A 13,309-nucleotide genomic window follows, 5' to 3' on the forward strand; every position below is an offset into this window, starting at 1 on the left:
AAAATAAAAATACTCCATATTTCGAAAATTGAGATTATTTGCCTGCAAAAAACGAACGCGAAATAGAAGAATCCTTACGAATGCAGAATATGTAAGTATCAATGTGAAAAATACGAAAATAAGGGAATTAGAGACGTTTGGTGGTTACCGAAATTTTAATCAAATGTCTTTCATATTTCTATAATTAATAACGTGCTGTGTTATATAAACTGCACGCCGAGTCATGTGTGTGTTGTTCACGGAAAACAAGAGTGGCACATACAGTCGATGTTTGATAATTTTAGTTTCGAAGCAACTTTTGTTGCATTCCTCACTTGTGTTGTCGCTGCAGTCGAAGTGCAGTTCGAAAGCTTTCCGCTTCCAGGCTTCAAGACCGCACTGTGAGTATGCTCTCGAAGTATGTTCGCTTCAAGTATGGTCTTGCAGCTTTCGGACACAGCCACAGTATAATGGTCGACGTCGACGGACATGGTTAGAAGAAAAGGAAATGATGGTGATTCACATCATACGTTAGCGTATATTCTGTGGTGAATGTGTCAGTGGGAAAAAAATTTCAGTTGGCAGACGAAAAATAAAATTCATGCTTATAAAAGTGGCAAAGAGATTGCCTTTGTGATATTTATGTAGTTATTTCAGAATATAATGCATTATTATTGTGCAAGTACATTTATGTGATACTTAAAAATATTTATATGCACCTAGATTCATTGGTAAGTACTGAAATGTCAGTGGTGTATTTAGTGTTTTAGGGCTGTAACGTAAACTTCCTGTAATTTATACATTTTTCAGCAATGCATATACTATGCCTATTACAAAATCCAGTCGTTAATTACACTTGATAATTTCAGCGGGTGGTAGGTACCAATTCAAAAAGAGTGTCTGAATTTAACGAATGTGTGGGTGTACTCGGCCTTAATTTCCTTCAAGAACGTATTTGTATTTCGAGCAATGCATGTACTATTCATATAATTTCCATTTTACCAACGCCTTCATGTTGATATTTCAAGTAATTCCATGTACATACACCTTTAATAACGTCACAAATACCTTTTCTGTATTATCCTGCTGTGATTGTAGTACTTCATCGAATTTTAACAAGTTCCTTTTGTTTAATTGCAAGGTACGAGTTTCGATCGTTTAATTCCGAATTTATTGTGGTGCACAGGCATGTTTTACATGGTTTAATATCTAATTATTCCTGTTAACACATACTTAAAAAAATGACCCCAAAAATACAGTAAGTCATCAATCATCACTAAGGCTCTGAAGGGGACTGGTGACCGATCGTACCCCCTCAAAACTTCCAACTTTTTTCTTTCCAATCTGCACATTTCGATGTTTTAATGTGCCTGAATGTGATCTTCACATGCGGAAACCACAAATAAGCGAGATATTTATCCTCCAAATGTGACCACGGCAGTTCCAATTCCTCGCATCCCAGACCACTTTCGCAACTTATTTGAAGAAATTTTCATCATACACGTAAAAAATCAACAGCGGATATCGAAGGATAACGCGTAATTACCATCACCATGAAAAAAAACACATTTAAAAATAACATCTGCTACACTTCACACATTTCTTGTTCTTGGCAACTCACGAATGTACATGCAGGCTCTCTACATTGAAGAAATCGTAAATATCAAATATCATGTGACAATGTGTTTGTTAGCACACTTTCCACTCGCAGCGTTAACCTCAACAATATTTATGCTAAGTGCCCGACCCTGTGGCCGAGTGGTTAGCACATCGCGCTGCGACGCCAAGGGTCCCGGGTTCGAATCCCGGTCGGGCTTGGTTGTTTGTGAATGTCCATTCATCAATTTCATCACTCATCCCCATCTTCGCAAATTAGCCAAGAGGCACAAAACGCGAAGTAAAATATACTAAATCAAATCAAATATTTATGCTAAGAGAACCAAACCTAACAACGTAGGCATTCCTCGTGCATGACGTCATAATCATACTTCATAAAATCTCTAATTATTCGCTTACAATGCATCCCTGCGACCTCATTAAATCACCAATTACTTGCTTATAACGTATTACCGCGTGCCAAAAACAATAAGATACGTTTATAAATGTATGAACTCTAACAATGTTTTTTTTTAAAAACTCTATTTCAGGTTATCCTTCATTGAGGGAATTCAATCAAAATAGTCCATGAACACATGCATACCACAACATATGTAAGTAGCCTAATTCCATTACGTATTGTTACAATTTTGTGGAAGTTTTTAATTTCTAAGTAGGGCTTCACTTTTGGAAAAAGTGTATAGTGAACTGATTTGATTGGGGCATAATCTGGATTCAGATCACTGCTATGAGTCGGTCAAGAACTTGTTGCACTCACACATATCTTTTTGTCAAAAGGAGGCATTTTGATGAAACAGAGTTGTGTAAATTTCTAAAAAAGAAAGTAACATGTTACATGTACCATTTGTGCTTACAGAATTAATACATTACCATTACTTTGTCATACGTTAGTGATATTTATTTACACAAGTATCATGTCTATCCTCTGTAGTACATGTTTTGCCAATGCATCTTTACATGCATAAGTTTAAATGAACACAACCCAAAATGTTTTAACCTGGGAAATAATTGCTCCGGTTCTGAAGTTACCATAAGTAAAGTAGTAGCGATTTTACAATACCGGGAGTTTCTCCATTTTGCTTCAAATTTGACAGACTCACTAATTTTGCCCTCCTCATCACGAATCTGCAGTTAAAATTTGGCGGTCACGCGTACAAATTGCAAAATAACCGAAATTAAGTGGTCTGCGATCGCCACAATTGCTCATTATTTATCGGAAAATTTTCTGTTTCAAATACCAAAAAAACAATATATACACCCCTGAACAATAATCTGGAGCGTGGAAAGAAGTATTTATGAATGTATAGCCGTTTAATGTAAATATATTGCCATTTTAAATTTTTGAGTCCAAATTTCCCACGGATTCCGGGCTCTGCCCCTGGGGTAATTGACCTACCATGGCCCCGCCTCCACTACGCTCCGGCTACCCGGCTTTCACTATAGAGTCCCTTTTTAAGGGCATGTTAGAAATTGGCCGGAGTCACCTGCCCCCAAATGAGCACCAAATTGAAACTGCAAATTCAGGATTACAAGACCAAAATTAATAAGTATACCAAATTTGAAACAAATTGGAGATATTTCCGTTATTGAAAATTAACGTAACCTAACCTTTCCGTCAATGATTCTTTGAACAAACATACAATCCACACCCAAATTTCAACTCCACATTGATGATTACGATACCAAAAATAGTAAGTATACTGAATTTGAAACAAATTGGAGATATTTCCGTTACTGAAAATTAACGTAACCTATCCTTACTGTCAATGATTCGTTCAACAAACATACAATCAACACTTTCCAACATGCCATTTACTCACATACAAATGAACGCTCCATGCAACTGGTATAACTTTCAGCACAACACTCTAGGAACCGCACCGTTGTCAAACTTACCTCTATTCGAAGCCGCATTTGACAACCTCTTCTCCCTCCATATCCTCATTGTCATTGTAAATAATTGCACCACATTAACGATCTTTTCACTCCTTCCCTCCTCCATTCTTCCACGATCAATGATCTCCAAGTGACGAATTAACAATGTCGCAACGCAGTAGTACACAGCGTAACGAGTACCAATCTTCAATTGTTCACATCATCAAATATGGCTACCACAGTAGTGTATCGGCAATCATACCGTTAATAATTGCACATAATTTTGCAATTTCTATACGACAGCGCCAAATTTCAACTTGAGATTCATCATTAGGAGGCCAAAGTTAGTGAGTATCTCGAATTTGAAAGCAATCGAATAAACTCCCCATATTGTTAAATCATACCGTAAACTAACTAGTGATCTATATATAAACAAGAAATCCGAACATTCATGTAGAGTCAAATCCAACGTTTATCTCAATTTCTTTATTAGATCCGAAAGATTGTGTAACTATAAAGAGGAGAAGGAGAAAGAAATAGCATGGATAATGGGAGTGGGCTTGAAGAATGGGTTTTTGATCTTTGAGATGAATAGAATTACTAGGAAAGCTAAGAGAGTTGTTCGAAACGAACTTACTAATAATGCCAAAGGGGGAATTGAAAAAGAAGTACAAGACTATGGAATTTGCTATGTCGGTATTCCATATCGTAAAGGAATTTCGGAAAAATTAGAAAAGTGAGTAAAGGATACGGGGTTAAATGTGGGGTGAAAGCCCCCCGTAACATTGAAAAGCATTTTACGGGATATAAGAAAGGAGGAGGGGGACAAAGAAGACCTGGAAGGGCAAAAAGGTGTTTACCAAATTGTGTGCGAATGCGGGAGAGAATATGTTGGACAAACTGGTAGGAGCATGCGAATCCGATGGGGTGACCATGATAAAGATACTAAGGAAGGGGTTCCTAAAACTGGTCTCACCGAACACATTATTGAAAGTAAACATGGAATCGTAAAAATTGAAGTTATTAGGAAAAGTAATAATAAATTGGACAGGAATGTATATGAAGCTGCACATATATGCACCGGTAATGATAATAAGCTCAATAGAAACGACTGCAATTTAGAAGATGGGTGGATCTATTTCCTGAAAAAATGGGATAAAGCCGGTATGGATTATGCCGAGTTGGGTTTTCATATCACCGCCGAAGTTTCTAGAGCTGCAGGGGAAGAATGTGAATTTTCATTGGATTGGTGACGTAAAAGTTGAGGGGAATCAGTCCCATGGAGGGGAGGTAATCTTTTACTCTGAGCGCGACGACCGTTACCCACACGCTTTGCCTCAATGTCTGAAAGGGGTTCTTAGGCAACTGCAGGAGACCTGTTTTTAACCTTTTAGTTTTTTAATATGGGCTTGATAAGAACACAGGAACTTTTACTTTGTTAAAGCTGGAAACTTTTATAAGTGTTTTTTACCCTTGCCTTCAACCTATATTCCTATTTTAACACTTTTTTACGTAACACCATGTTTGGTGTCTAGATATTAATGTGGACCTGAAGAAGGAGGAAATATTGACGTCCGAAACGTCGTTTGGATAAATTTATACTCACTCACTAAGTTGTGAATCTTTAATACTATCTAATGTATTTATATTTTTAACTAATGAAAGTATCAAAAATGTAATGTGTTGCTAATGCAAGTACTGAAACGTAACATGTTAATTCTCAACTCTGGATGAAAGTTATTAACTTCGGTTACACATCTTTTTCACAGTTACATCAGTATTTTCTACTGTGCCAGGAACAGTTCATCTGTTAAAAGTGGTGTGAATGCTCTCAGGTTCACTGCAAGTAGCATTCAAATTCAAAAGCGGAACATTTTTGTGGGAGGACAAAAGAAGTGTAACCCCACTGGAATTCATCACCCATTGCATGAAGTGTGTGGTTACAAATTATTTTGCACCAAATGATTCCAAATTAGTGCACATAGCAGTGGCGGCTGGTGGTCTGGGTCTATGGATGGGCCTCGCATTCAGAAGGAGTGTTATTACCCCTGTCCCTTTCTGCTAATCGTATTAGCAATCCAAGTTATGACTTACCTGTCACTGATAATGAGGCGATAGCAGAGCTATATTTCATAAAAAAAATTATAAAAATAAGGTTTATTACAAATTTGAAATACCCAGTAATTTATTTAATTAATCACGAGAGAAGATGTGTTGTTTGGCCTCTTTCGTGACCTCTAAAAAAATCAGCATTCGACAACCTGACAAAAGCACTCGCAACGCTATACCGATAAATTGCTAATTTGTAAGTGATGATAGTATCGCCACTATTTTCTGTAATTACCATGTTTTAATAATGTATATTATCTTTTCTTCAATGTAAATGTGCCCCATCAGAAGCCACATCATATGCCTAAGTGAATTACCATTTTTAATGTACTTATTCACTTTAGTCATTGTCATGAGTATCCTCGAAACCCTAATCAAACGCAACTAGTTCTTGCCAGCACCTTTACAAAAATTGTCAAATCTGTGACATAATAGTACAAGTTACAGATTCTCATATGCACTGAATAACAAACTGGATTGACTTTTCTGTGACAAAAATACAAGATTAAACTCTGATTATTTAAAATTTTCGTTGAACTTCCAAATACAAGTCAGAGCATCTAAATGGCACCAATTCGTAGGACATTGTGAATGTTTTTTATTCAAACCGCTGACATTTTTTAAAACTATTTTTCGAGCACCTGTATCAACGTATTGCACTCATCGCATCTGTCCTTGCATCGTTGAATATGCCTGTCACATCCTCTCCCCTTCCTTTCCCGCCCTTCCCTCATTCGGATTTCAATTTTATGCTCGGAACCGCGTGAGGTTAGAGAGATCAAACTTTCACTTTCTGAAAACAAAAAACAATAAAATCCCTCAATTTGCAATGATGCATGGGTTGTTCTCGATCCCATCACATGGCAAGGAATGGAAAGATTGCAACACTACATGACGAAGAGGGAATAGCACATGCCCGTAGGTACTATGTCTCAATTCTTGGTGCGAAGCGAGTCCAAGAGCCCACTGATCGAAGCCATGAGAAGAGCCTTTCTGCTTTTTGTACCCGATGTCAAACACAGTGCCACTTCAGTATGCACCCGTGTGCACTTCCCAATTTGGTTCATGCACATTCAACGTGCGTTACTCAGGTAGAAAAGCTGACGTAAGAAAGTAAATGGAACGTGATGTGGCCCGGAATCATTTGATGTTTTGAAGAAATGGCATTCAATGAATAAATATAATAAAAATTAATTACATTACACATTTATTTGGGTGTGCAAGTACGTGAATAGGCAGCAACTGCTACTGGCACATAGATATCAAAATCGATTTGTGACAGAGAATAATGTCAACTTGGATGGTGAATGACATGGAATGCATCCATGAATTGATTCTTTCATGTGTGCAAATCTGCAGTGCTGCCACTTATATAGGCCTTTGGACTAGAACACACCTAGTAATTTCCTGGTTATTATATTTTAGTTTAGGAGTAAAATCCCCACTCTTAAGAAAGCAAAATGTTTCATGATTATACACGTAAGGAATTCTCACCACTTAATTACTGACTGTTACAAAAATATTCCATAGAAATTTGTTACATCTCCAATATGATATTTTTCAGTGTCCTATATTATTTCCACTATCTGTGGTCGCGTTATTGGGACAGTAAGGGAGGATTATAACTAGGGAACGGAACTTTATGTGCTAAAAAACTCAGAAATATTTATTTTTTATGTGTCATAAATGTTGAAAATATGTGATAAAAACAGGAAAATATGTGACAAAAATAAAAACATTTGGTAACAAAAACAAACTATAACATGCATTTTAAACACCTGAAATCAGTTTCTAAATGATTACCTCTTAGTGAGCTATTTTTTGGAAGAGTTGCAGTGGATCACCATAGTTTGTTTCCAAATTCTCCATTGTAAATCTGTCACGATTATCTCTAAAAAGCATCTTATATTGTGAGAAAGATAGCTCCACGTCACAAGAAACAATTCTTGCATATTTGAAGCACGAAATGTCACTAACGCTGAAGTTTTCCAAAGCTTCCTCTTCCTCTACTTCACTTTCCAAAACACGTGCAATTTGGCACAAAGTTTGAAAACCTTGTTTTTTCCCAAAAAATTCTGTACATTTAGACATTTGCACTCGTGCGTTAGATCCAGTGAATTCTTTCAGTTTCGTTTCTACTATACGCGGACGATTCAAGCTTTTGTATGGAATTGGAGAGAAAGGACAGGTTTCTTGAGATGTATGCCAATTCGACTTTTAAGGAGGGCTCCATCAACAGTTCTTGCAGAATTCTTCTTTGTCGAGATCATTTACAACAGATACAATTTTTGCAAAGTTCTGGGCATAACATCTGCATCCAACCAAGTGCCCTATCGCGTAACTACAGGTGTAGGGGGAAGGGGAACTTCAGGACATGAAAATATGTGACAAAAATAAAAACATTTGGTAACAAAAACAAACTATAACATGCATTTTAAACACCTGAAATCAGTTTCTAAATGATTACCTCTTAGTGAGCTATTTTTTGGAAGAGTTGCAGTGGATCACCATAGTTTGTTTCCAAATTCTCCATTGTAAATCTGTCACGATTATCTCTAAAAAGCATCTTATATTGTGAGAAAGATAGCTCCACGTCACAAGAAACAATTCTTGCATATTTGAAGCACGAAATGTCACTAACGCTGAAGTTTTCCAAAGCTTCCTCTTCCTCTACTTCACTTTCCAAAACACGTGCAATTTGGCACAAAGTTTGAAAACCTTGTTTTTTCCCAAAAAATTCTGTACATTTAGACATTTGCACTCGTGCGTTAGATCCAGTGAATTCTTTCAGTTTCGTTTCTACTATACGCGGACGATTCAAGCTTTTGTATGGAATTGGAGAGAAAGGACAGGTTTCTTGAGATGTATGCCAATTCGACTTTTAAGGAGGGCTCCATCAACAGTTCTTGCAGAATTCTTCTTTGTCGAGATCATTTACAACAGATACAATTTTTTCAAAGTTCTGGGCATAACATCTGCATCCAACCAAGTGCCCTATCGCGTAACTACAGGTGTAGGGGGAAGGGGAACTTCAGGACATTTTTGTTTAGAAATGTCTATTCTTCTAGGCGACTTGATAAAAACTTTCTTCCCATTTGAAACCAGTTCATCGACATTGGGATAAAGAGCTCTTATCTTTTCACATATTCTATGCAACGCATGAGCCACACATGTAACGTGCACCATTTTGGGGTAGCTAACAGCAAGGCCTACTGCATGTAAGCTGCAGCATCTGTCAAGAGAAGAACATTGTCAAATTTTATGCCTTCCGGCCACAATAGCTGAATTGCTTCATTAAAAAGCCTTGCTATCGATACGTGTAGCCAGCCCCAGCTACTTACAGCTATTTTCTCCCAATAGGATCGTAGGCGAGGTGCCAGAAGTCTGCCAGCGAGGGTGCTTAAAGACAAAACAAACCTAACACTCTCGATATGAAAGAGGTGCGGAGAATAAACATTTTTCCTTCGAGGATTTCGAGGTAGATGAAGTCAATGAGCGATTTTATGCATTTAAAATGAAAATTTGCAAAATATGTATTTACATACGGAAAACTGGAAAATATGTGTTTTTATGTAAAATAAAATTTGCTGTGTTGACATATAAGGCTATGATCAGAATTTTGGCAAAAATGAGGGTCTCTATCTTATCGCAGAAAAAACATTTATTTACCTGAAGTTCCTTTCCCTAATTATAACCACAGGGTTCCCTCACATCTGGAAAGCCTAGAAATCTCAGGGAAAATCATCTAACAGATCAACGAATCCCAACAAGGTCTAGAATATAATCTTCATCTTGATAATAATTTCAACTTCAGTAATTTGCTGTACACAAGCTACTTTGATGATTTCAGTGATTTTGCAGTACAGATTAATTGATTTTGTGTCCATTTGTAAAATTCTGCTGGTCGAGCCTGCATTTTTCGCTGAAAATTTGTACGTAGTACGTACATCTGTGTGTGCCTAATCTACAATAAGAAAAAGTTGTTTCGCAAAATTAAAAAGAACTGGTTTTTGACAAATTTTAAAAATCTGAAAATTAAGAATTGTGTTTAGAACCTTTCTGCCTGCACCCTACTAAAATTTCATCACGATCGGACAACCCGTTTTTGATTTATAGGATGTCAAAGAGAGCGATCGTTTGCAAACCTCCAAAAATCCGGCCCTTTTTTGTTCTCAGGACAATAGAAAATGGCATACTCGAATAACAATTTGGTTAGCATAGATTAACGCAGAATTGAATAAGCTAAATTTTGATGTAACTCGTTTATATGTAGGTCTACTGGTAAATTTTTAATTGGAGTCTAAACTCGAGTATCTATAATTTTTAATCCGACAGTAGGTCTGGTCCTGTCCATTGCAATTGGTTTTGAATTTGAAAAGCAAACTACATATTTTACAAGAGCATGACACATGAATTATATGTTTCATGTATAAATATACTTGATTGGTAATATCACCGATATTGGCCAATTGGATTAAACTGTCTCATCTAAAATAATACTATAAAATGTGAGGATGGTATGACTATGAGGGAAATGGAGGAGGCAGTTGTAAGATAAATTTAAAATAGTAATGCACTGCGCATGGAGTACTCTGGAAAATATTTGAGGATTCTGGAAAACTCAGGGAAAATGCATTTGAGGCATTCCACGAAAATTTGTCGTACTCCATGTAATTAACAAAATGAATTAATATGGAAATTATTATTGTTTTTAATTGCATTAAGGCTTAAATGTTTGTGAATGCATATAATTTGTACATTTCACCAAAAAAATTATCATTATGCTACTATGCGTCACAGACAATTGAAGTCCAGGGCTACATTTTTAAAGTCTTACGCACATAACACACTTTTGTTAATGTTTTTCGTGCATTCAACCTATGCCATCATACTCAATTTTCTTTTTCATTTGTTAGGAGACACCACAAAGTACTTTGTAATTGTATGAAATCAGTTCATGTATGAATATTTTAATCCAATCGCATGTCTAGAACCTTAAATTTTGTGTGTGAAATGTGACACACGTAACGCTGGAATGCCCCATTTAGAGTTAATGGGAACCCCGAAACAGGATGATGATTGATAGACACTAAAAACAGGCGAAAAAGCATAGAAAAATCAAAATAGGCACTAAAATTAATAAACAACCACAGATTTTTGTTCATTAAACATTTTAAAAGCAGTTAAGTGTGAAATAGGCCACTATAAAACCTCTGCCTATTTATGACACATATTATTGTATTCAGATTATAAAACAAATCTGCCAGTTAGTCCAGTCAGTGTAAATCAGAGTGGATGAGTTTGGAACCATCGTAACAACTATACAAAATTTTATTAATAACACTTGACTGGGTCCAAACATGAATGTAAATGCAGGTATAAACGGAGGCCTATATAACATACAATTCAGAGGTTGTTGCATTAAGGCTTGCTACATGGTAACATTTTATCACGTGTTTTACGAAATTTGGGGTGTTGCATGTGTAGGTGAGAAACTGCCGTGGGTTAGGTTGAAGTGGGTGTATCATTAATACACAAGGCACAGTGGTCGGCAGTACACCGTGCATTCGCCGTGGGTTGTTAGTGTCCAAAGGCTCTTCCGGGGTAATTAAAACGTTTTGAAACACACATCGGACGATCGTAAGGTGGGTGGAACAGTTCCTTGCTGCTGGATCAAGTAGGCATAACAAGAAACCGGTCGTCCAAGATGACAGTGGACACCTGTGCGACTGCAGGAAGTCCACAATGTAATGCTCCAAAGTCTTCGGCTATCAATTGTGACATGTCTTATCAAGCTGAAAGTGTCTTCAAAAAAGTGAGATTTCATTTTCATTATACTGTAGTAAATTGCATGTCTTTTGTCTGTGAACGAGTTATTTTACAATAAATTACTCCTTTCCTTACATCACACTGGCTCTTTCAAATCCTGCCCACCCCTCCCGATTAGCTTTACTGTGCATAAGGTTGACTTAAAACACCAAATCAATCTATCAAATTCCTATCCCCCCTTTTTTTTGCTGTACCCTGTATTTGTGAAGATTAACATTTTATTTCTAATAATATACTTTTAAGCAAGCCACGATTTTGTTCAATAATGTTGAAACGTATAGAAAAATTAGCGTAAAAGTAAACATTAATTTCGTTACTCATTACCTCAAGAAGTAAGTGAGTTACTAATTTCTAAAAGTAATGATCAAAATTTGATAAAAATATGCCTGGAATGTGTGAATGCAGTTGGCCATCACTTTGAACAACTCTTACAACACAGTAAGTAAATACAATTTTCTGCATGCTAAAGATATGTGCGTAAAAATAAGCGGGTCGAAACCAGGCCCGTAGCTAGAACTGATCTCCAAGGGGCTCACGGGTTATCGGGGGGGGGGGGGAGCTTTGTAAACCAAATCCATTTTTCAAAAGTTTAACTGTATTAAATGAAGATAAATTGTGTGTGTCGGGGGTCATTAAGTTAATTTAAAATATAAAATTTAGAAATATCATACAAATACTACAGTTTTTTTTTCTATAGCCTATCTTCTAAAACATTTCTTGAAGTGCTAATGACCTCATCCCTTAATACAGGGTGACAATTAATGAACTATATGAAATAAAACGGAAATTAGTGACAAACCACGTAGTACACAAACTGTATTGCACATGTAAACGGCACTACAGACATTCGGATTTAGGTTATGACATGTTCGATATGTCTGCCATCTCTGGCGATGACGTGGCGTAGACGAACAGCAAAATTCTGCATGACCCGCTGAAGTGTCGAAACATCGATGCTGTCGATGACGTCCTGAATGGCAGTTTTCAGCTCGGCAATGGTTTTGGAGTTATTTCTGTACACCTTGTCCTTAACATAGCCCCACTAAAATGAGTCACGTGTGTTCAGATCCGGGGAATATGGCGGCCAAGCGAGTCCCCTTCCAGTGGCCTCTGGGTGTCCCAGAGCCAGAATGCGGTCCCCAAAATACTCCTCCAGGACGTCAAACACTCTCATGGTCCGATGGGGTCGAGCTCCGTCTTGCATGAGCCACATCTTGTCGAAATCAGGGTCACTTTGGATAATGGGTATGAAATAATTTTCCAAAACCGTCACGTATCGTGCACTAGTCACCGTGCCGTCAAGGAATATCGCACCGATTATTCCATGACTGGACATTGCACACCACACCGTCACCCGTTGAGGGTGGAGAGACTTCTCGATTGCGAAATGCGGATTCTCAGTCCCCCAAATGCGCCAATTTTGCTTGCAAATGGCCGACATCAACACGTTGCATGCGCATACGAATTTCCATCATGCCCTGTGGCCAGCCACGCAGTTTGGACGTCGTCACGCGAACCGTTCAGAAATTATGACGGTTTTCTTTCATATAGTTCATTAATTGTCACCCTGTACATACTCCATGCTATTTTTGATGATAATGATATTTATATCATACCTGTTCAAATGTACAATATTTTTGTCGATCATAGTGCGTACCGTACATTCCACCCCCGGCCGAAGCAATATAACTCCCTTTCGTTCCCAAAACTTGGGATCTGTTGACATTTGACGCAGATGTGGATGACGACGTTAAAGTCAGTCACAGATTTCTGTCAAACTAGAGGCTGCAACAGGGGCAGGGAAGGTACAGATTTAGTGTTGCCCACGAGACGGGACAAGCATTTCAAATTTCAAGACGAGACGAGACTGGCCACCTGTCTCGTCTCGTCTTCGAGACAA

General features: G+C 37.5%; 1 protein-coding gene across 4 annotated transcripts in view; it reads left to right on the forward strand.

Annotated features, from left to right (window-relative positions):
* The first annotated feature begins 532 nt into the window (after positions 1-532).
* LOC145985110 (HEAT repeat-containing protein 5B) overlaps positions 533-13,309 on the forward strand; it is a 164,536-nt gene continuing 151,759 nt past the window's right edge. For all 4 annotated transcript variants that reach the window (XM_083118720.1, XM_083118721.1, XM_083118722.1 and 1 more), the window contains exons 1-2: positions 533-710; positions 2,127-2,189. In XM_083118720.1, coding sequence (XP_082974846.1) covers positions 2,164-2,189 — 26 coding nt within the window. In that variant the 5' untranslated portion in view covers positions 533-710; positions 2,127-2,163. The remainder of the gene's footprint in view (positions 711-2,126; positions 2,190-13,309) is intronic.

Source organism: Lepisma saccharinum, chromosome 3 (assembly GCF_977018435.1).
Source record: "Lepisma saccharinum chromosome 3, izLepSacc3.1, whole genome shotgun sequence".
In the NCBI taxonomy this organism is placed as follows: domain Eukaryota; kingdom Metazoa; phylum Arthropoda; class Insecta; order Zygentoma; family Lepismatidae; genus Lepisma; species Lepisma saccharinum.